Source organism: Salvelinus fontinalis, chromosome 14 (genome assembly GCF_029448725.1).
Source record: "Salvelinus fontinalis isolate EN_2023a chromosome 14, ASM2944872v1, whole genome shotgun sequence".
Lineage (NCBI taxonomy): Eukaryota > Metazoa > Chordata > Actinopteri > Salmoniformes > Salmonidae > Salvelinus > Salvelinus fontinalis.
This window is the reverse complement of record NC_074678.1, coordinates 46,612,099-46,635,691: the sequence shown is the minus strand read 5'-3', so window position 1 is coordinate 46,635,691 and position 23,593 is coordinate 46,612,099. Positions and strand designations below refer to the sequence as shown.

Genomic DNA, 23,593 nt, shown 5'->3' with positions numbered 1-23,593 from the left:
TGTTACGTTGCAATACTTGAAATTGGGGATATTTTAACTAGAAGTCGATGGTAAGGCAGTGAATACAGTGACAGGCCAAAATATCATCTGGGAGAAAAAAATGTTTTGGGGATCATATGTTTATATTACAACGCCTTTAAATATCTATTTGTCTGAAACGTTCCGTTTTCCATATTCTATTGTTTTCCGTTTTTTCCATATTCCATTGTGCTGTCCTCTGTGCCCTCCAACCACAACACAGACTGTGGTGATCCACGTTTTTCCAGTCAAAGACCAGCTTCCGGTGGAGGTGTCTGGCAGCGTTCGCTCGGTTACGGTGAGGGAGACCGACGTGGTCTACCTGACCCAGAGTCACATCCACTTCAGGGACACAGAGCACCCAGACACGGACCTCTCCTTCTTCATCACCACACCCTGCTTCAGCCCCACACGGCCGGGGTACAGTACAACTTTTCTCTCTCTCTTTTTCTTTCTCGTTCTTTTTCTCTCTCGCTCTCTCTCTCTCGTAGTCACAACACGGTTGTTCACTTCATGGACTTTACTGTGGCTGTGTCACCAGCTTAGCTGAGGCCAATGCGTGCTTAATAAATATGGTTTCAGATGTATTGTTTATTGCATGAGGTTTATGACGTTTAAAGGGAAAATGCTCTTCAAAATGAAAATCATACAATTTTAATTTTGCTGGATTTGTACCAGCACAATCACGCCCCAAGCCTAAATAAATGGGAATTATTAGCACCGTCTAACAGAGTGTGTTTGTGGCCCTGATTGCAGGCTACCTGATGCAGGGCGACTATTCTACACAGACAGCACCCACTCCATGAAGAAAGATCCAATGGTCCCTGTGTTAAAGTCATTCACCCAGGTACGCTCACCAATATACTGCGCCAATACACTGACATGCATGTAGTGTGCAGGTATATTCATTTTGATTACAAATGCCTATTATTACTTAACCTCACGCAGCAACATGTGTTGTGTCCGTCAGCATGCAGTCAACCACATGAAGGTGGGGTACATGCCCCCCATCGAGGACATCGGACCAGAGCTACTGTTTGTCCAGTTTTTGTTCTCTGTGAGTGACCACCACGGTGGAACCACCAATGACCTGCTCTTCAACGTCACCGTCACTCCTGTGGACAACCAGGCTCCTGAGGTGGGGGGGGTTCTCTGGTCAAGTGAAATATTTATCAACAACACCATGTTACATGAGGAAGAAAAAAAGATAAATGCTAGTCATGAAGGTGAACAGTGTCTTTTATGAACTGCTTTGGTATCGACGGTCTTAGAACCGTGACATAGACATTGAAACATTTCAAATGCGAAAATCCATTCCACTCGGTATCTGCACCAAACAAATCCGTTACCATTCTCTTTCTCTATCAACTCTGTTTCTATCTCTACCTCCATCGATTTCTATCTCGTTATCCTGGACCTCCTCAGGTGTTCACCAACCTACTGAGAGTGGATGAAGGAGGAGGGGCCTTCTTCACGGAGGAGCACCTGCTGGTGCGGGACGGGGACAGCTTGGAGGACAAGCTCAGAGTAGGGGTGCAGACTACGCCCATCCACGGGAAGCTGGAGCTGCAGGGGCGAGAGCTCCGCCAGGGTGACACCTTCATCCTCCAAGACCTGAGAGGTCTCCGAGTCAGGTGGGACATATAGTGGCACGATAAGGGGGGCTAGACGATAGAGGGAGGCAGCCCGTGTAAGGATTTGGTTTCGTTTGAGGTTAATCACGGCAACCCAATCTATGTCCATTTTTAAAAAAAATAAAAAATGTCTCATTGCAGGTACATCCATGATGACTCTGAGACTGTGGAGGACATTGTTGGTCTAACAGTAACTGATGGTGTCAACTCTGCTCATGTGTTCTTACCAGTCCAGGTGAGTAGGCTATATACACTAACGTTCAAATGTTTGGGGTCACTTAGAAATGTCCTTGTTTTTGAATGAAAATTGATTTTTTTTTGTCCATTAAAAAAGCATCACATTGATTGGAAATGCAGTGTCGACATTGTTAATGTTGTAAATGACTATTGTAGCTGGAAACGGCAGATTTTTTATAGAATATCTACATAGGCGTACAGAGGCCCATTATCAGCAACCATCACTCCTGTGTTCCAATGGCACGTTGTGTTAGCTAATCCAAGTTTATAATTTTAAAAAGCTAATTGATCATTAGAAAACCCTTTTGCAATTATGTTAGCCCAGCTGAAAACTGTTGTTCAAATTACAGAAGCAATAAAACTGACCGTCTTTAGACTAGTTGAGTATCTGGAGCATCAGCATTTGTGGGTTTGATTACAGGCTAAAAATGGCCAGAAACAAAGAACTTTCTTCTGAAACTTGTCAGTCTATTCTTGTTCTGAGAAATGAAGGCTATTCCATGCGAGAAATTACCAAGAAACTGAAGAACTCGTACAACGTTGGGTACTACTCCCTTCACAGAACAGCGCAAACCGACTCTAACCAGAATAGAAAGAGGAGTGGGAGGCCCCGGTGCACAACTAAGCAAGAGGACAAGTACATTAGAGCGTCTAGTTTGAGAAAAAGACGCCTCACAAGTCGTCAACTGGCAGCTTCATACCCGCAAAACACCAGTCTCAACGTCAACAGTATAGAGGTTACTCCGGGATGCTGGCCTTCTAGGCAGAGTTACAAAGAAAAAGCCATATCGCAGACTGGCCAATAAAAATAAAATATTAAGATGGGCAAAAGAACACAGACACTGGACAGAGGAAGATTGGAAAAAAGTGTTATGGACAGACAAATCTAAATTTGAGGTGTTCGGATCACAAAGAAGAACATTCGTGAGATGCATAAAAGATGCTGGAGGAGTGCTTGATGCCATCTGTCAATCATGGTGGAGGCAATGTGATGGTCTGGGGGTGCTTTGGTGGTGGTAAAGTGGGTGATTTGTACAGGGTAAAAGGGATCTTGAAGAAGGAAGGCTATCACTCCATTTTGCATTGCCATGCCATTCCCTGTGGACGGCCCTTAATTGGAGCCAATTTCCTCCTACAACAGGACAATGACCCAAAGCACAGCTCCAAACTATGCAAGAACTATTTAGAGAAGAAGCAGTCAGCTGGTATTCTGTCTATAATGGAGCGTCCAGCACAGTCACCGGATCTCAACCTTATTGAGCTGTTGTGGGAGCATCTTGACCGTATGGTACGTAAGAAGTGCGCATCAAGCCAATTAAACTTGTGGGAGGTGCATCAGGAAGCATGGGCTGAAATCTATTCAGATTACCTCAACAAATTGACAACTAGAATGCCAAAGGTCTGCAAGGCTGTAATTGCTGCAAATGGAGGATTTTTTGACGAAAGCAAAGTTTGATGGACACAATTATTATTTAAATTAAACATAATTATTTATAACCTTGTTAACGTCTTGACTATATGTATTATTCATTCTGCAACTCATTTCATGTATGTTATCATGGATAACAAGGACATTTCTAAGTGACCCCAAACTTTTGAACGCTAGTGTAGTCTAGGTATGAAAGGAAAATGGAAAATGTAAGGGAAAAGTAGAAATTGTGAATGCCCTCTTTCTCTTGCTCCATTGTGGCCTTCTCCCCACCCTCCCCCTACACAGATCCTACCAGTGAATGACGAGCCCCCCCAACTAGGACCAGGGCTGCGTGGCGGGCTGATCTGTGAGGAAGGGGGCCTGGTTCAGGTCACCGCTGAGTACCTGTTTGCCACGGACGCAGACAGTGATGATGCCAGGCTAATCTACATGCTGGCCCGGACCCCTGCCAGGGGGGAGTTGCAGAGAGGGGGGGTTACTGTGGACAAGTTCTCCCAACAGGACATCCTGCAGGGGCTCATCTACTACATACACACAGGTGAGGATTAGCTTGATCCCGGATCTGTTTTTGCTGTTTCGCCATTGACCTTAGGACAATGACCATAGGACAATGACCATAGGAGTCGACAAGACAGCACAAACAGATATGGGGCCAGGCTAGGTGTGGATCATTGGGGAAAACAATTGTTAAAAATCCAGATGTTTTATCCATGAGCGCAATCCATAGGTAGCCTGATTTGATCGTAGCATTTAGTCTGGTTTAACCAGAAGGCATATGTAATTGCAATGGACTCCGCTGAATTAACCTAGTGCTTTCCAAAAGAAGAGAAAGAGTTTGAGAGTCAACTCAACTTTTGACTCCTAGAGGTTAGAGAGGCAAGCCAGGAACCAGAGGGTTGCCCGTTCGAATCCCGGGTCAGACAGGACAAATCTGGTGGGAAGTGAGCTGGCAGCTGGAGGGTTGCTGGTATCAAATCTTAGCGCTTAACACCCCACAACAACTGCTCCACAGGCGCCCAGTGTGGCAGCCCCCTGCTCCAACCTGCACATGTACAGTTGAAGTCCGAAGTTTACATACACCTTAGCCAATTAATTTAAACTCAGTTTTTCACAATTCCTGACATTTAATCCTAGAAAAAATGCCCTGTCTTAGGTCAGTTAGGCTCATCACTTTATTTTAAGAATGTTAAATGTCAGAATAATAGTAGAGAGAATGATTTATTTCAGATTTTATTTCTTTCATCACATTCCCAGTGGGTCAGAAGTTTACATACACTCAATTAGTATTTGGTAGCATTGCCTTTAAATTGTTTAACTTGGGTCAAACGTTTCGGGTAGCCTTCCACAAGCGTCCCACAATAAGTTGGGTGTTGCTTCAATATATCCACATAATTTTCCTGCCTCATGATGCCATGTATTTTGTGAAGTGCATCAGTCCCTCCTGCAGCAAAGCACCCCCACAACATGATGCTGCCACCCCCGTGCTTCACGGTTGGGATGGTGTTCTTCGGCTTGCAAGCCTCACCCTTTTTCCTCCAAACATAACGATGGTCATTAGGGCCAAACAGTTCTATTTTTGTTTCATCAGACCAGAGGACATTTCTCCAAAAAGTACGATCTTTGTCCCCATGTGCAGTTGCAAACCATAGTCTGGCTTTTTTATGGCGGGTTTGGAGCAGTGGCTTCTTCCTTGTTGAGCGGCCTTTCAGTTTATGTCGATATAGGACTCGTTATACTGTGGATATAGATACTTTTGTACCTGTTTCCTCCAGCATCTTCACAAGGTCCTTTGCTGTTGTTCTGGGATTGATTTTCACTTTTCGCACCAAAGTATGTTCATCTCTAGGGGACAGAATGCGTCTCCTTCCTGAGCGGTATGACGGCTGCGTGATCCCATGGTGTTTATACTTGCATACTATTGTTTGTACAGATGAACGTGGTACCTTCAGGAGTTTGGAAATTGCTTCCAAGGATGAACCAGACTTGTGGAGGTCTACAATTTTGTTCTGAGGTCTTGGCTGATTTCTTTTGATTTTCCCATGATATCAAGCAAAGAGGCACTGAGTTTGAAGGTAGGCCTTGAAATACATCCACAGGTACACCTCCAATTGACTCAAATGATGTCGATTAGGCTATCAGAAGCTTCTAAAGCCATGACATCATTTTCTGGAATTTTCCAAGCTGTTTAAAGGCACAGTCAACTTAGTGTATGTAAACTTCTGACCCACTGGAATTTTGATACAGTGAATTAGAAGTGAAATAATCTGTCTGTAAACAATTGTTGGAAAAATTACTTGTGTCACGCACAAAGTAGATGTCCTAACCAACTTGCCAAAACTATAGTTTGTTAACAAGAAATTTGTGGAGTGGTTGAAAAACAAGTTTTAATGACTCCGACCTAAGTGTATGTAAACTTCCGACTTCAACTGTATGTGTGTCTTTGGGAGGGGTTAAAATAAAGCAGAAGTAAAATTTTGGTTGGCTCTTTTTTTTTGTACAATTGACAACTGTAGTGATCTTTATCATCCCCTTTATGGGTCTATCAACCAGTAACCAGTGAACACACTGTTACATACGTTAACTTCCTGTTTTCCTCTGACTAATAGGGGGCGAGATTGGAGCCAGTCCCGTGTCTGACTCGGTCACTCTCATCGTGTCGGACGGAGAAGCAGGGGGCATGGACAGCTGTTGCCATGGAGATGCCCTGCCACCACCCGTACCTCTCCACGGGACACTTCCTGTTTACGACCTCAACGTGACGGTGCTTCCTGTCAACAACAAGGCCCCAGTCATCACCATGGGTAACCCACTTTCACTTCAATGTCAGAAAGGGACAATACTGGGGTATGGGTTCAAATGGATGCATATATAGAGACATACAGTGCATTCGGAAAGTATTCAGACCCCTTCCCTTTTTCCAGATTTTGTTACTTTACAGCCCTATTCTAAAATGGATTGAATTAAAAATGTTACTCATCAATCTATACACATTACCCCATAATGACAAAGCAAAAATAGGTTACTAGAAACAACGGAAATACCTTATTTATATAAGTATTCAGACCCTTTCCTATGAGTCTCGAAATTGAGTTCAGGAGCATCTTGTTTCCATTGATCCCCCTTGAGACGTTTCTACAACTTGATTGGAGTACACCTGTGGTAAATTCAATTGATTGGACATGATTTGGAAAGGCACACACCTGTTTATATAAGGTCCCACAGTTGACAGTTCATGTCAAAAACCAAGCCATTAGGTCAAATTAATTGTCCATAGTGCTCAGAGACAGGATAGTGTCGAGGCACAGATCTGGGAAAGGGAACCAAAAAATGTCTGCAGCATTGAAGGTCCCCAAGAACACAGTGGCCTCGATCATTCTTAAATGAAAGAAGTTTGGAACCACCAAGACTCTTCGTAGAGCTGCCTGCCCGGCCAAACTGAGCAATCGGGGGAGAAGGACCTTGGTCAGGGAGGTGACCAAGAACCCGATGGTCACTCTGACAGAGCTCCAGAGTTCTTCTGTGGAGATGGCAGAACCTTCCAGAAGAACAGCCATCTCTGCAGCACTCCACTAATCAGGCATTTAAGGTAAAGTGGCCAGATGGAAGCCACTCCTCAGTAAAAGGCACATGACAGTCCACTTGGAGTTTGCTAAAAGGCACGTAAAGGACTCTCCGACCGTGAGAAACAAGATTCTCTGGACTGATGAAGCCTTAAAGCCAAGCGTCACGTCTGGAGGAAACCTGTCACCCTCCCTACGGTGAAGCATGGTGGTGGCAGCATCATGTTGTGGGGATGTTTTTCAGCGGCAGGGACTTGGAGACAAGTCAGGATCGAGGGAAAGATGAACAGAGCAAAGTACAGTGAGATCCTTGATGAAAACCTGCTCCAGAGCACTCAAGACCTCAGACTGGGGAGAAGGTTCACCTTCCAACAGGACATCGACCCTAAGCACACAGCCAAGACAATGCAGCAGTGGCTTCAGGACTAGTCTCTGAATGTCTTGAGTGTCCCGCCAGAGCCCGGACTTGAACCCGACCGAACGTCTCTGGAGGGACCTGAAAATAGCTGTGCAGCGATGCTCCCCATCCAATCTGACAAAGCTTGAGAGGATCTGAAGAGAAGAATGGGAGAAACTCCCCAAATGCAGGAGTGCCAAGCTTGTAGCATCATACCCAAGAAGACTTGAGGATGAAATCGCTGCCAAAGGTGCTTCAACAAATTACTGATTATAAAGGGTCTGAATACTTATGTAAATTATATATTTCAGTAGTGTTTTTTATACGTTTGCTACAATTTCTAAAAACCTGTTTTTGCTTTGTCAGTATGGGGTATCGTGTGTAGATTGAGGTGAAAAAACGATTTAATAAATTTTAGAACAAGGCTGTAATGTAACAAGATGTGGAAAAAGTCAAGGGGTCTGAATACTTCCTGCATGCACAAGATGTGTGTGTGTGTATATATATATATATAAACTCAAAAAAAAAGAAATGTCCTCTCAATGTCAACTGCGTTTATTTACAGCAAACTTAACATGTGTAAATATTTGTATGAACTTAACAAGATTCAACAACAGAGTGTCACGTTCCTGACCTCTTTATGTTAGTTTTTGTGTGTTAGTTGGTCAGGACGTGAGGTTGGGTGGGCATTCTATGTTATCTGTTTCTATGTTGGTTTCGGTTTGCCTGGTATGGCTCTTGATTAGAGGCAGGTGGTTTGCGTTTGCCTCTAATTAAGAGTCATATTTAGGTAGGGCATTCTCACTGTTTGTTTGTGGGTGATTGTCTCCTGTGTCCGTATGTTATGTTCGTACCACATAGGACTGTAGCGTTTGTTTGTTTCGTTTTCGTTTCGATGTCGTCTGTTACCTGTACGTAAGTTTATGTTTAGTTATGTAAGTTTATGTTCAGGTCTCGTCAACGTCGTTTTGTTATTTTGTAGTTTTGCAAGTGTTTGTTTCGTTTCGTGTTTCCATCTTTATCGTTGTTTAATAAAGATGGCTTATTTCCCTGAAGCTGCGTTTTGGTCTGAGGATCCTTCTCTCCTCACCTCGTCCGAGGATGAGGAGAGCGTCACCCGTTACACTGAGACATAAACTGAACAAGTTCCACAGACATGTGACTAACAGAAATGGAATAATGTCTCCCTGAACAAAGGAGGGATCAAAATCAAAAGTAACAGTCAGCATCTGGTGTGGCCACCAGCTGCATTAAGTACTGCAATGTATCTCCTCCTCATGGACTGCATCAGATCTGCCAGTTCTTGCTGTGAGATGTTACCCCACTCTTCCACCAAGGCACTTGCAAGTTCCCGAACATTCTGGGGGGAACGGCCCTAGCCCTCACCCTCCGATCCAACAGGTCCCAGACGTGCTCAATGGGATTGAGATCCGGGCCCTTCGCTGGCCATGGCAGAACACTGACATTCCTGTCTTGCAGGAAATCATGCACAGAACGAGCAGTATGGCTGGTGGCATTGTCATGCTGGAGGTTCATGTCAGGATGAGCCTGTAGGAAGGGTACCACATGAGGGAGGAGGATGTCTTCCCTGTAACGCACAGCGTTGAGATGGCCTGCAATGACAACAAGCTCAGTCCGATGATGCTGTGACACACCGCCCCAGACCATGATAGACCCTCCACCTCCAAATCGATCCCAGAGTACAGGCCTCGGTGTAACGCTCATTCCTTCAACGATAAACGTGAATCCGACCATCATCCTGGTGAGACAAAACCGCAACTCGTCAGTGAAGAGCACTTTTTGCCAGTCCTGTCTGGTCCAGTGATGGGTTTGTGTCCATAGGCGATATTGTTGCCGGTGATGTCTGGTGAGGACCTGCCTTACAACAGGCCAACAAGTCCTTAGTCCAGCCTCTCTCAGCCTATTGCGGACAGTCTGATCACTGATGGAGGGATTGTGCGTTCCTGGTGTAACTCGGGCAGTTGTTGTTGCCATCCTGTACCTGTCCCGCAGGTGTGATGTTCGGATGTACCGATCCTGTGCAGGTGTTGTTACACGTGGTCTGCCACTGCGAGGACGATCAGCTGTCCGTCCTGTCTCCCTGTAGCTCTGTCTTAGGCGTCTCACAGTACGGACATTGCAATTTATTGCCCTGGCCACATCTGCAGTCCTCATGCCTCCTTGCAGCATGCTAAAGCACGTTCACGCAGATGAGCAGGGACCCTGGGCATCTTTCTTTTGGTGTTTTTCAGAGTCAGTAGAAAGGCCTCTTTAGTGGCCTACGTTTTCATAACTGTGACCTTAATTGCCTACCGTCTGTAAGTTGTTAGTGTCTTAACGACCGTTCCACAGGTGCATGTTCATTAATTGTTTATGGTTCATTGAACAAGCATGGGAAACAGTGTTAAAACCCTTTTCAATGAAGATCTGTGAAGTTAGTTGGATTTTTACGAATTATCTTTGAAAGACAGGGTCCTGAAAAAGGGATGTTTCTTTTTTTGCTGAGTTTATATAGATACACACTCTATATCGAGAGAAACATATGAGCCATATATACTTGTATAGAAAGAGACATATAAAGCTGTAGATAAAGACATTTTAAAGAGAGCCATTTATAGAAACATAGAGAGACATATTTAGACACACTCTATATATGGCTCTAGATCAGGGTTGTCAAACTAATTTTGCCCTGAGGGGGCCGCATTGGGTCTTCAACGAGGTCTGGAAGGCCGCACTGAAAATTGGCTATATTTCCTCGCCGTCAAAATATACAAAAGATAGTCTTTCCATCATTTTCTGAATTTTTGATACTCCCTGACTGCTCGCTTTAATTTTGGTGATTATTAGCAAGCTAGAGGCCACAAGAAACTGCATAAATGTAGGTCCATTATTGTTCTCCACAGTTTTCTTTTTTTTACCAGTCATTTGAAAGTATATTAAGTTCCTTTTCCCACCAAAAGAAAAAATCAACATCTTGTATTTATAAAAAAATTATTAGTAGTATTTTTACTTCAACCACCCGCAGGCCACGTTGGAGCCTGGACACCTCTGCTCTAGGTGTAAACAAGGAAATACCAGAGACGCCTCATCTTTCTTTGTCTTGTCAATGCCGCTCTATGGGGAGCTGGGTGCATCGAACAAGACAAGATTCCCCATCACATCAGTTCTATTGTTGTGTAAAGGTTTAACTACTTTGTGATAATCACAATCCCCTTAATGCCGGTAAACACACGCTCAGTAATTTCCCAGCCTGCCCTCTGCTTTGAAGCGGGGAGCTCGGTGGCAGGTGGTAGAAGGCATTGCGCTAGCGAGAATCTCTTAATCAGCCTGAGCACACACACTCTGTACTGGGAGAGGCAGCAGGGCGAGCATTGTGTCCCCCCCCCCCCCCACACACACACACACACACACACAAAACACACATGGATTCCTGGGGACGGCGAGGGAACGTCTCTCGCTAGAGCCCGAGCCAAGAAGAGGAATTGGACCATAAAGCCCCCTGTGTGTGACCGGCAACTTTGTGGTTATCAATAGGGAACAGTGACCATTGGGAGAGAATGAGAGGACTAAGAAGGGTGTTAGGAGATGGGGAGTAGAGACTGAGGGTGGCTGGTGTGTGTGTGTGTGTGTGTGTGTGTGTGTGTGTGTGTGTGTGTGTGTGTGTGTGTGTGTGTGTGTGTGTGTGTGTGTGTGTGTGTGTGTGTGTGTGTGTGTGTGTGTGTGTGTGTGTGTGTGTGTGTGTGTGTGTGTGTGTGTGTGTGTGTGTGTTTCTTTGTGTGTGTGTGTGTGTGCGTGCGTGCGTGCGTTTGTAGGTTAAAAAGGGGTTTGTTAGGGCATTTAATGGAAATCCCTTGCTGGGTGTTGTTATGAATTACTGCATGGTGTTGTGGTGTGTTATTGCGTGCAGAGGGCACACACACAGCTGGTCGGGATTATTCCTCTGCTGAGTTGGGGAGGGGAGCTAACGTTAGCGAACTGGTGGGCGCCGAGCAGACACCAATTCCCCACGAGAGCCACCGGACAATGAAGGCCTCAGCAAACAAAAGACAGAAAGGAGCATCCCTTGCTCACAAAAGAAAACACGTTAGGCCTCCCTGCTACCCCTCTTGCTGCCAAGATTATCTATCCCGGCCTGCTATACCCCATCTCCACCATCATCAGCTAATTTTCTAATCCCAGCCAAGAAAAAAAAGAATATTTATTCTTAATCTTCACCGCCGCATAGCAGGCCCACAAAATCCGGAGTAGTTTGCAGGGGAAACGTAGTGGTCTAATTAATTTGCATTGAATAAAGAGACCGCATCAGAGAATTAGCGGAGCGAAACAAAAAGGAATCCGGCTTTGCCTCTTTCCTTGTTTGGTGGACAATGTTTTTTATTTTTTATCACCTGTATCCCAGACATTTGGTCATTAACTACACACACACACACCTCATCCCCCCTTGGATCAGGGTGGATCCTGATCCAAGCCTTCATCCCACCATTGCCCATTCTCCATTCATTATTTATCAGTGCTGTAAATGGGTGCAGACGCCAGCGAGCAGGGGCATGATGGCTTTATCAGCAACCAGGTGGCAGCGTGCTGGCCGAGTGCCGAGAGAAAGAGAGAGAGAGAGAGAGAGAGAATGTGAGAGAGGAGAGGGAGGGAAGATTGGCATATGTTTAGGGATGGATGGATACATTTACATTTACTGTTTTTCTCTATCATGTCTACTAAGCTTCTGAAACCATTACTAAAAATGTGAGAGAATTGCGAGAGAGAATTCCATGGCAATTATTTAATGTCATCATTTCATGTGTCTTTCACTGTCATTTCGCTCTGTATGTCCCTGTCAGGTGACATGTTTGTGGTGGACGAGGGCTCCTCAGCCTGTCTATGTGGGGGAGTGCTGGGGGCCGAGGACCCCGATACGTACCCTGAAGAGCTCCTCTTCCTCCTGGAAAACCCACCCCTACAGGGCTTCCTGGAGAACACCCTGCCCTCACCAGGCTTCGAGAAGAGCAACGCAGGCCTCAGAGTGGGTCAGTGGCACACAGATCCTTTAGAGTGCTAGCCAAATTGGGTGGAAGTTCCCAGACCTGTGTCTGAAGGCCCATAGTGACAGAATCAACAATAATCCGTTGTTCTTTTCTGCCACCTCTAGGAGTTAGCATAATTAGCATCGTCCAAATTCGTGAATGTTAACAGCGGTACTGATGTTAGCGAAGCTGCATTGCAAGCAGAAACTTCCTCAAAAACACTTCAAACTAAGTTCCTTAGCTGGTGCAGGGATTATTTAAGCATGAACTATTTCCACGTGTACAGTAGTCTCAAAGCCACAACTGTTTCTGTTTGCTGTAACATGGACAATAAATGTATATTGCATTGCATTGTATTACATTGGGCACTCGGATTGATAACCAGCTGTAAACAAACTCACCAAAGGCTTGATGGAACTACCAGAGCATTGGAATATTCCTGCAAAAAGAATGAGATTCTCGCGGGCAAGACAACATGGACAGGGTCTTTGCGAGCATACCAGATGCTACCAAACAGTTTGAAGTGTTTTTGAGGAAGTTTTGGCTTGCAATATATCTTTGCTAATGTCGGTACCGCTAATACATGAATGAATTTGGAAAATGCTAATTTTATTCTAACTCCTGGCTGTGGCAGAAGTAAACAATGGATTATTGGTTTCCGTCAATATAGGCCTTCAGACACAACTCAAGGTAAGGGGAATTCCACTCAAATATAGATTTCTATCCCTTTAAGCTTTTTAGTCAAAAGGTTAGCCATGGTTAGTTCAAAGTTATCCATGGTTAGTTCAAAGTTGGCCATTAGTTATCTTGTTGATATCTACCGACACAAACTATTATGACTGTTTTAAAAAAAAAAAATTTTTTATTAATCCGGCTCGAAGGACAAGTAATTCAATATACGGCTCGAAGGACCAATAAGCCTTTTTAACACGTTATATCATAATTATATGGCAGTAAAGCTTTGTGAAAAATGTGTTGTTACCACATTTGAATGAGGTACCGCCTAGGCCCACTCTTCTCCCGTACACTGCTGTTGTGTTCTGTGCACTCAGTCTCAGACAGTATGGACCATGCACGCAGTTAACTCTAAGTCGACAAGAGTACAAAGAGAAAATATTAATTTCTACTCATACCCTGCTGTGTTGTTGTGGTGTGTTCAGTTTCATTCAGCCTGCTCCACCTCAGAGCGGGATACATCAACTACGTCCAGGCGGAGCACCAGGGGACTGAGCCCACCGTGGACCAGCTGGTGATCAGTGTGAGCGACGGGAGACACAAGTCTCCCCCCATCCCCTTCTACATCATCATCCACCCCACCAACGACGAGACTCCCTCTCTGACACTTCGCAACTTCACTGTAAGTCGCCTCACATCCATCCATCCAACGCTTTTAAGTCTTTGGCCATGTTTAAATACTTTGCTGTCATCTCACTGCTCTGGCATGACTTGATGGGTCTAAACTATGGAGTGGAATCTTTGCTTTCGCATTTCCAACCGTGTCAGACCAGTGATTACCTCAAGGAAGGGAGTGAAGGAAGGAGGCATTTCACAGTGTTCAAACAGGTCCATGGTCTGCGACGGCGACTTCCCTCTCTTCCTATGATGCCTCCTCCCTCTCCTCATGCCATACCTGCTTAATTTCCTTTCTTTCTTTCCCTTCGGTCTCATCCTCCTTTTCCTCATCCCTCTTTTTTCCCCCAGGTGATCGAGGGAGGGATAAAGGAGCTGAGTCCGGCCATTTTGAACGCGTTGGACTTGGACGCCCCGGCGGACATTTTGACCTTCACAGTATTGGTTCCCCCAGCCCACGGGACCCTGCTGAACGGGATCTATGGAACGGAGTTGAGCCGCTATAAGAACATGGGCCCCAAGCTACTTCTGCAGAGCCTGATGGTACACACCTTCACCATGGAGGAGCTCAAACAAGGTGAGACACTTGATTTTGATGTATATGTCTGAAGCACCACTGTAGCCCAAAAAGTATTTGCCCTTAGGGGACCAAGAATGATTTAAACAGAATTGATTTTAATAATCTTGTACAGTTTATGGTCGAAATATTTCCATAAACTATACAGGAGCGTATGGCTTACTGTAGGCCTGTCTTTTGTTCCATGCACCTGGAAGACTTGTTGTGCACTTTGTTAAGTGCATGTTTTTGAACTATAGTAGGGCAGCAGTTGCCTTCATGTATCACTGTGTCTTCGTTCAGTTTAGTGCCATATGTTTACTAGTGTCGTTTGTTAGTGTATGCCTTTCTGAGTTTGAGGTTGTTGGGTTGTTATTCGGGGGGTACAGGCATTACATCCAACTACAAGGCCAGCCTGCCCCTTCCTCCCCCTCCGTTCCCCCAGCCTGGGCTGTGCCTTCCTTCCAGAGGGCTGTACGTTGTGTTGTCGTCGTTGTCGGGGGTCAGGCCCCTGCTGAACAGATGCTCGAGACAGAGGTCGCAGAGCGCCCGTGGTGCTGCTGCTGCCTCCGCTGCACACTGTCCTTCCAACTGCTCTCTCTCTCTCTCTCTCTCTCTCTCTCTGCTGCCTGCACAATTACCTCACAGCCACTGTGCACTCTGTTCAGTCACTGAGCACACACACATACATGCACACACACATGCAAGTGCGTACACACACGTACACGTACACAAGCATGCACATACACACACACACTCCTTGTAAGCAGCAGACCCATGGAAACATACAGGACCAGTCAAAATTTTGGACATCTTTAAAAAAAAAACTATTTTCTACATGGTAGAATAATATCAAGACATCAAAACTCTGACATAACACATGTTTAAACACCAAAAAAGTGTTGAACAAATCAAAATCTATGTTATATTTTAGATTATTCAAAGTAGCCATACTTTACCTTGATAACAGCTTAGCACACTCTTGGCCTTCTTTCAACCAGCTTCACCTGGAATGCATTTCCAACGGTCTTGACAGAGTTCCCACATATGCTGAGCACTTGTTGGCTGCTTTTCCTTCACTCTGCGGTCCAACTCATCCCAAACCATCTCAATTGGGTTGAGGTCGAGTGATTGTGGAGGCCAGGTAATCTGATGCAGCACTCCCATCACTCTCCTTCTTGGTCAAATAGGCCTTACACAGCCTGGAGGTGTGTTTCGGATCATTGTCCTGTTGAAAAACAAATGATAGTCCCACTAAGCGCAACCAGATGGGATGGCGTATTGCTCCAGAATTCTGTGGTAGCCATGCTGGTTAAGTGTGCCTTGAATTCTAAATAAATCACAGACAGTGTCACAAGCAAAGCATACCCACACCATCACACCACCTCCTCCATGCTTCACGGTGGGAGCCACACATGCGGAGATCATCCGTTCACCTTCTCTGTGTCTAACAAAGACACACCACTGTTGGAACCAAAAATCTAAAATTTGGACTCATCAGACCAAAGGACAGATTTCCACCGGTCTAATGACCATTGCTCGTGTTTCTTGGCCCAAGCATGTCTCTTCTTCTTCTTATTGGTGTCCTTTAGTAGTGGTTTCTTTGCAGCAATTCAACCATGAAGGCCTGATTCACGCAGTCTCTTCTGGACAGTCAATGTTGAGATGTGTCTGTTACTTGAACTCTGAAGCATTTATTTGGGCTGCAATTTCTGAGGCTGGTAACTCTAATGAACTTATGCTCTGCAACAGAGGTAACTCTGCATCTTCCTTTCATGTGGAAGTCCACATGAGAGCCAGTTTCATCATAGCACTTGATGGGTTTTGTGACAGCACTTTAAAAAACTTTCAAAGTTCTTGAAATGTTCCGTACTGACTGACCTTCATGTCTTAAAGTAATGATGGACTGTCGTTTCTCTTTGCTTATTTGAGCTGTTCTTGCCATAATATGGACTTGGTCTTTTACCAAATAGAGCTATCTTCTGTATACCACTCCTTCCATGTCACAACACAACTGATTGGCTCAAACGCATTAAGAAGGAAAGAAATTCCACAAATTAACTTTTATCAAGGCACACCTGTTAATTGAAATGCATTCCAGGTGACTAACTCATGAAGCTGGTTGAGAGAATACCAAGAGTGTGCAAAGCTGTCATCAAGGCAAGGGGTGGCTACTTTGAAAAATCTCAAGTATAAGATACATTTTGATTTAACACTCTTTTGGTTACTACATGATTCCATGTGTGTTATTTCATAGTGTTTATGTCTTCACTATTATTCTGCAATAGTACAAATAAAGAAAAACCCTTGAATGAGTAGGTGTGTCCAACCTTTTGACTGGTACTGTACATGTAAGCAAAGTACCAGTTCCAACTCATATACAGCTCCCTACAAGCAGTACCGACAAGCATCAGTCAACTGAGGAGCCCCAGCCCAGAGAGAGAAGGACAAACACTGTGGGCCACAGAGACAGACACATGCAGCTAGGGCCACAGAGCCCTTAACACCCTAGCCTCCCTAAACCTAGCACGCTCAGATGAGTCCTTATCCTGAACACTTGTCAACAACACCAGATCCCCTCCCTCCCCCTGCTGCCTGGCATGGAACAATGGGCCAGGCGAGCAGGAGAGACCTGTCAGAGCCATCCACCAGGGCACCGCAAACAAGGAAGTGGGCATCTGCCAAAAAGCCACATTACTTCTGCCTATAAGGCCTTTATGGACTGCGACCTGTGCCAACGCACTGATTCAAAAAAAGTCCTGATCTAAGGAGAAATAGAGGAAAAACAGGAGGAGGAGGACAGAGGAGGACAGAGGAGGACCTATTCAAGGATGTAACCTGATTCCCAGTCACTCATTCGAGTGGTGGACACAGGGAGATTAAACATACTCCTGCACCCGCCACATGTGCTGTACAGGCTGTGTGTGTTGACGCCTGAGTACATAACCCCCACCCTCACCACCCCCCTTCTGTCCCAATCGTCCACCTCACCCATCCCCAACTTCCCTTCTCTCCCTCCCACTATTCCTCTGCAGCAGAGGTAACTCTGGGTCTTCCTTTCCTGTGGCGGTCCACATGAAAGCCAGTTTCATCATAGCACTTGATGGTTTTTTGGACAGCACTTGAAGAAACTTTCAAAGTTCTTAAGATGTTCCGTATTGACTGATATTCATGTCTTAAAGTAATGATGGACTGTCATTTCTCTTTGCTTATTTCAAGCTGTTCTTGCCATAATATGGACTTGGTCTTTCACCAAATAGGGCTATCTTCTGTATAACAACCCTCACTTGTCACAACTCAACTGATTGGCTCAGATGGAAAGAAATTCCACAAATTAACAAGGCACACCTGTTAATTGAAATGCATTCCAGGTGACTACCTCATGAAGCTGGTTGAGAGAATACCAAGAGTGTATAAAGCTGTCAAAGGCAAAGGGTGGCTACTTTGAAGAATCTCAAATATAAAATGTATTTTAATTTGTTTAACACTTTTTTGGTTACTACATGATTCCATATGTGTCATTTCATAGTTTTGATGTCTTCATTATTATTCCACAATGTAGAAAATAATAAAGATAAAAAAGAACCATTGAATGAGTAGGTGTGTCCAAACTTTTGATTGGTTCTGTAGGTGAACAAGGCTTTAGGTCAATCTGTTTGGTTTGGCTTCTTCAAAGACCGTAGCAATAGTGAAAATTGCCAGTGTGTTTGTGTGATGAGCCCAATTTGATTTTGTTGAAAAAACTAGTGGAATATGTGATGCACTGAGAGCACTCCTTTTCCGCAACAACATATTACAGTTCTTGGAAAAGCCCGTTTCTCATTTCGACCACATTTAAGTTTTTAGTAGAAATACTTCAATGTCTCTACCCTAAAAACACACGTTTACACACGTTGCTACTCTATTTACAACGTCACCGAACACCCCAGCCCAAAACCCAACCAAACTGTCCTCCCGTTCACCCTCTCCCACCGTTCTCCCATCCTCTCCCTGACTCTTCCCCTCTTGGCCCCTATCTGCAGGAATGAGGATCATGTACATGCATGATGACACGGAAACCCTGAAGGACTCGTTCACTGTGCAGCTGACAGATGGCCGCCACACAATCCAGGGGACCGCTCACCTCCGTGTCCTACCAGTCAACGATGAAAAGCCACGGCTGCTAAAGTAAGGATAAGAAGAACGCCCTGGGAGGAACACTCAGAGCCAAGAAGGGGATAAGGGAGGGTTGGGTGAGAAAGGGAAGGGAGGTGGAGGAAGGGGTGGAATGAATGGTGGGAGGGAGAGAAGGGAAGTTGGGGATGGGGGAGGTGGAGGATTGTGACAGAAGGGGGGTGGTGAGGGTGGGGGGTATGTACTCAGGCGTCAACACACACAACCTGTACAGCACATGTGGCGGGTGCAGGAGTGTGTTTAATCTCCCTGTGTCCCCCACTCGAATGAGTGACTGGGAATCAGGTTACATCCTTGAATAGGTCCTCCTCTGTCCTCCTCTGTCCTCCTCCTCCTGTTTTTCCTCTATTTCTCCTTAGATCAGGACTTTTTTTGAATCAGTGCGTTGGCACGGGTCGCAGTCCATAAAGGCCTTATAGGCAGAAGTAATGTGGCTTTTTGGCAGATGCCCACTTCCTTGTTTGCGGTGCCCTGGTGGATGGCTCTGACAGGTCTCTCCTGCTCGCCTGGCCCATTGTTCCTTACCAGGCAGTAGGGGGAGGAAGGGGATCTGGTGTTGTTGACAAGTGTTCAGGATGAGGACTCATCTGAGCGTGCTAGGTTTAGGGAGGCTAGGGTGTTAAGGGCTCTGTGGCCCTAGCTGCATGTGTCTGTCTCTGTGGCCCACAGTGTTCGTCCTTCTTTCTCTGGGCTGGGGCTCCTCAGTTGACTGATGCTTGTCGGTACTGCTTGTAGGGAGCTGTATATGAGTTGGAACTGGTACTTTGCTTACATGTACAGTACCAGTCAAAAGGTTGGACACACCTACTCATTCAAGGGTTTTTCTTTATTTGTACTATTGCAGAATAATAGTGAAGACATCAACACTATGAAATAACACACATTGAATCATGTAGTAACCAAAAGAGTGGTAAATCAAAATGTATCTTATTGTTGAGATTCTTCAAAGTAGCCACCCTTTGCCTTGATGACAGATTTGCACACTCTTGGCATTCTCTCAACCAGCTTCATGAGTTAGTCAACTGGAATGCATTTCAATTAACAGGTGTGCGTTGTTAAAAGTTAATTTGTGGAATTTCTTTCCTTCTTAATGCGTTTGAGCCAATCAGTTGTGTTGTGACAAGTTAGGGGTGGTATACAGAAGATAGCCCTATTTGGTAAAAGACCAAGTCTATGTTATGGCAAGAACAGCTTAAATAAGCAAAGAGAAATGACAGTCCATCATTACTTTAAGACATGAAGGTCAGTCAGTACGGAACATTTCAAGAACTTTGAAAGTTTCTTCAAGTGCTGTCCCAAAATCCATCAAGAGCTATGATGAAACTGGCTCTCATGAGGATGGCCACATGAAAGGAAGACCCAGAGTTACCTCTGTTGCAGAGGATAAGTTCATTAGAGTTACCAGCCTCAGAAATTGCAGCACAAATAAACTCTGCTTCACAGAGTTCAAGTAACAGACACATTTCAACATTACTAAAGGACACCAATAAAAAGAAGAGACCTGATTGGGCCAAGAAACACAAGCAATGGACATTAGACCATTGGAAATCTGTCCTTGGGTCTGATTTGAGATATTGTGGTTCCAACCGCTGTGTCTTTGTGAGACGCAGAGTAGGTGAACAGATTATCTCCGCATGTGTCTACTGTAGATGTCTTCACTATTATTCTACAATGTAAAAGAATAAAGAAAACCCCTTGAATGAGTAGGTGTACCCAAACTTTTGACTGGTACTGTATACCTTCCCCTCCTTTGGTCCCCAATGTCTCTGTGGCCCTCAGTGTCTTTGCTGGGGATTGAACTCTCTAATAATGTCTCTCTCACTTTTCTTCTCTCTTTCTCTTACTCTGTCTCTGAATAGCCCCTAGTATGTTTCTTTATGTCTCTGTGGTCCTGACCATATCGTGTATCTTCTCTGTCAGAAATGCAGGAGTGGAGGTGGACTGGATGGACAGGAGAGTGATCTCCAGTGTGGTGTTGGAGGCAGAAGACCTGGACACTCCTACCAGTAAGCTCTACTACATCCTCAATGCTGGGCCCAGGTTTGGCAAACTGCAGGTCAAGGTTAGTGCAAAGCAAAGCCCCTCTTCAAATGATACCCAGAAGATATTTACATCAAAATATGTATAACGTTATATATACAGTGGTTCTTCCTTTAAAAGGTTTGAGCTTATGCCGCGACCGTTTGTGGTAGATGGTGGCATTCTGTCATTGCACCACACTACCACAAGGGGGAGTTAGAACGCTGATCTATCGGTAGTCTAAACTGTGGCAAAAAAAAATCTATCTGTTCGTAAAATTGACAGCTGTGCCATATAGATTGCAAAATAGTTGGGAAGAGATTTTCGATGTACCGATTCCATGGCACATGGTTTATGAATTGACATGCAATGTTCCGTTCCTCCAGAAAGCCCTAATATTAAAAACAGTCAAATGCTTTCTCTCCGTCGCCCACACGTACTTTAAACATTTGGATAATAAAGCATTTAAACGCTGACATTGGTTGATTTTAATACTTCTGACAGCCAAAATTCTAACTCCACCCATAACCTTTGGACTTTTAAACATTCCCAGAAGGCATGGATTATTATAACCCACTGCAGGCCTAAAACCTATGGGGGCAAACAACGCTTCCATGATGGGCTATTAGCAGGACTCTTCAACCTTTACAAAATGATAGCTCGGCTAGGTGTGAAATAAATCCCCCCAATTTACAATGTATTAAGTACTCTAAAGTTTTTAATTTCTAACTACAAAAGTCATGCAACTGCAAAATTGTAAAGGTTTTCTTCCAGGGGTGAAGGAGAGGACCAAAATGCAGCGCGGCTAGTGTTAAACATGTTTAATACAAACACAAGTAAAACACTACAAACAACCTACAAAATAACAAAATGTGCAAAACCGATACAGACCTATCTGGTGCAGAACACAAACACAGAGACAGGTAACAAACACCCACAAAATCCCAACACAAAACAAGCCTCCTATATATGAGTCTCAATCAGAGACAACGACTACCATCTGTCTCTGATTGAGAACCCACACTAGGCTGACATAGAAACAGACAAACTAGACACACAACATAGAATTCCCACCCAGCTCACGTCCTGACCAACTAAACACATACAAAACAACAGAAAACAGGTCAGGAACGTGACAAAAATGTTGTGTAAAGCAAATACTGTACAGTATTTCTTCATCAACATCTTTATGCTTCTGTTAATAAAATAATCATAAAAATACTCTTTCAAAATGCAGATGTTTATTTCAACTATCAGCAGGACAATAGACTCGAGTCTATTGTTTAGGCCGAGTTTAGGACTTTAAATATATTCATGGATCCATAACGAATTACTATGGGAATAAATATCACTGAAGCATGAGGACTGGTCTTGATAAATCCTTCTGATTTTTATTTGGAAATGTTAGGATTATTTTGCTCTTCACTATCACAATATTAAAAACGTTCAAATGCATTCATGAAATAAATTGATTTAGCCGACATGTTGCGGTTCATCTGATGAAGGTGCACATGGGCCTATTTATATAATGAATATGAATTCAGAGGGCAGAAATGATTACATCTTAAAGCATTAGACCTCTCACTAAAGGCGTCAGTCATACAAAATGTATTCTTAAATTCAAACTGGTTCTCTAGCAAAGTATTAAGAATGTCTCACCCCATGTTCAATAATGGCCTTTTTCCCTTTAATAGATTAGAACCGCTAACTTTCGGTTATTTGAAAACAAAATAATCTTCAAAATATAATTATTTTTAAACAAGCCATAGAAAGTTGGTTGGAGTTTCAGTTTAATCCACCAGAAAAGACAGAACAAATAATACAACAAATATTGTGGTTAAACTCAAATATACTAATTGATAAAAAGCCTTTATTTTTTGGACCAAAAAAAAAGAAAAAGGTGTAATCTTTGTAAACTATATCATAAATAGGACTGTTGGAGTTATGTCACACATGCAGCTAACACAAATATATGGAAATGTATGCTCTACCCAACATTACAACCAATTAATTGCAGCCATTACCACAAAAATGGAAGAGGCAAGTGGAAAGGGGAAAAGTAAGGAACTTGTCTGTCGGCCCTGGAGGCATTTTGAAAACACGTTTTCAAACACTTGTTTTTCACAAGGACTATTAGCAGGACAATAGACACGATGTGGTCCAAAAAACACCTCTCTGACATTAAAAACACCTCTCTGACATTAAAAACACCTCTCTGACATTAAAAACACCTCTCTGACATTAAAAACACCTCTCTGACATTAAAAACACCTCTCTGACCTTAAAAACACCTCTCAGACATTAAAAACACCTCTCTGACATTAAAAACACCTCTCTGACCTTAAAAACACCTCTCTGACATTAAAAACACCTCTCTGACCTTAAAAACACCTCTCTGACATTAAAAACACCTCTCTGACCTTAAAAACACCTCTCAGACATTAAAAACACCTCTCTGACATTAAAAACACCTCTCTGACCTTAAAAACACCTCTCTGACATTAAAAACACCTCTCTGACATTAAAAACACCTCTCTGACATTAAAAACACCTCTCTGACCTTAAAAACACCTCTCTGACATTAAAAACACCTCTCTGACCTTAAAAACACCTCTCTGACCTTAAAAACACCTCTCTGACCTTAAAAACACCTCTCTGACCTTAAAAACACCTCTCTGACCTTAAAAACACCTCTCTGACATTAAAAACACATCTCTGACCTTAAAAACACCTCTCTGACCTTAAAAACACCTCTCTGACATTAAAAACACCTCTCTGACCTTAAAAACACCTCTCTGACATTAAAAACACCTCTCTGACATTAAAAACACCTCTCTGACATTAAAAACACATCTCTGACCTTAAAAACACCTCTCTGACCTTAAAAACACATCTCTGACATTAAAAACACCTCTCTGACCTTAAAAACACCTCTCTGACATTAAAAATACATCTCTGACCTTAAAAACACCTCTCTGACATTAAAAACACCTCTCTGACCTTAAAAACACCTCTCTGACATTAAAAACACATCTCTGACCTTAAAAACACCTCTCTGACCTTAAAAACACCTCTCTGACATTAAAAACACCTCTCTGACATTAGGTACAGCATATCTCTCGATGATGTCATTTAATATCTCGCCAGCTTTGATCCATGCCTGGGCCTGCAGCCCGCAAAGTTCTTTGTTTGTCCAACG

The 23,593-nt window shown here is 43.9% G+C and overlaps 1 protein-coding gene across 1 annotated transcript in view; it reads left to right on the top strand.

The window, feature by feature from the left end:
- The window catches only part of frem1b (Fras1 related extracellular matrix 1b), a 64,411-nt gene that overhangs the window by 11,671 nt on the left and 29,147 nt on the right, over positions 1 to 23,593 (top strand). Inside the window, exons 11-22 of the mRNA XM_055862087.1 lie at positions 242 to 438; positions 775 to 865; positions 989 to 1,156; positions 1,444 to 1,652; positions 1,794 to 1,887; positions 3,607 to 3,859; positions 5,928 to 6,122; positions 12,114 to 12,299; positions 13,457 to 13,653; positions 13,998 to 14,223; positions 18,225 to 18,369; positions 20,296 to 20,437. Coding sequence (XP_055718062.1) covers positions 242 to 438; positions 775 to 865; positions 989 to 1,156; positions 1,444 to 1,652; positions 1,794 to 1,887; positions 3,607 to 3,859; positions 5,928 to 6,122; positions 12,114 to 12,299; positions 13,457 to 13,653; positions 13,998 to 14,223; positions 18,225 to 18,369; positions 20,296 to 20,437 — 2,103 coding nt within the window. The remainder of the gene's footprint in view (positions 1 to 241; positions 439 to 774; positions 866 to 988; positions 1,157 to 1,443; positions 1,653 to 1,793; positions 1,888 to 3,606; positions 3,860 to 5,927; positions 6,123 to 12,113; positions 12,300 to 13,456; positions 13,654 to 13,997; positions 14,224 to 18,224; positions 18,370 to 20,295; positions 20,438 to 23,593) is intronic.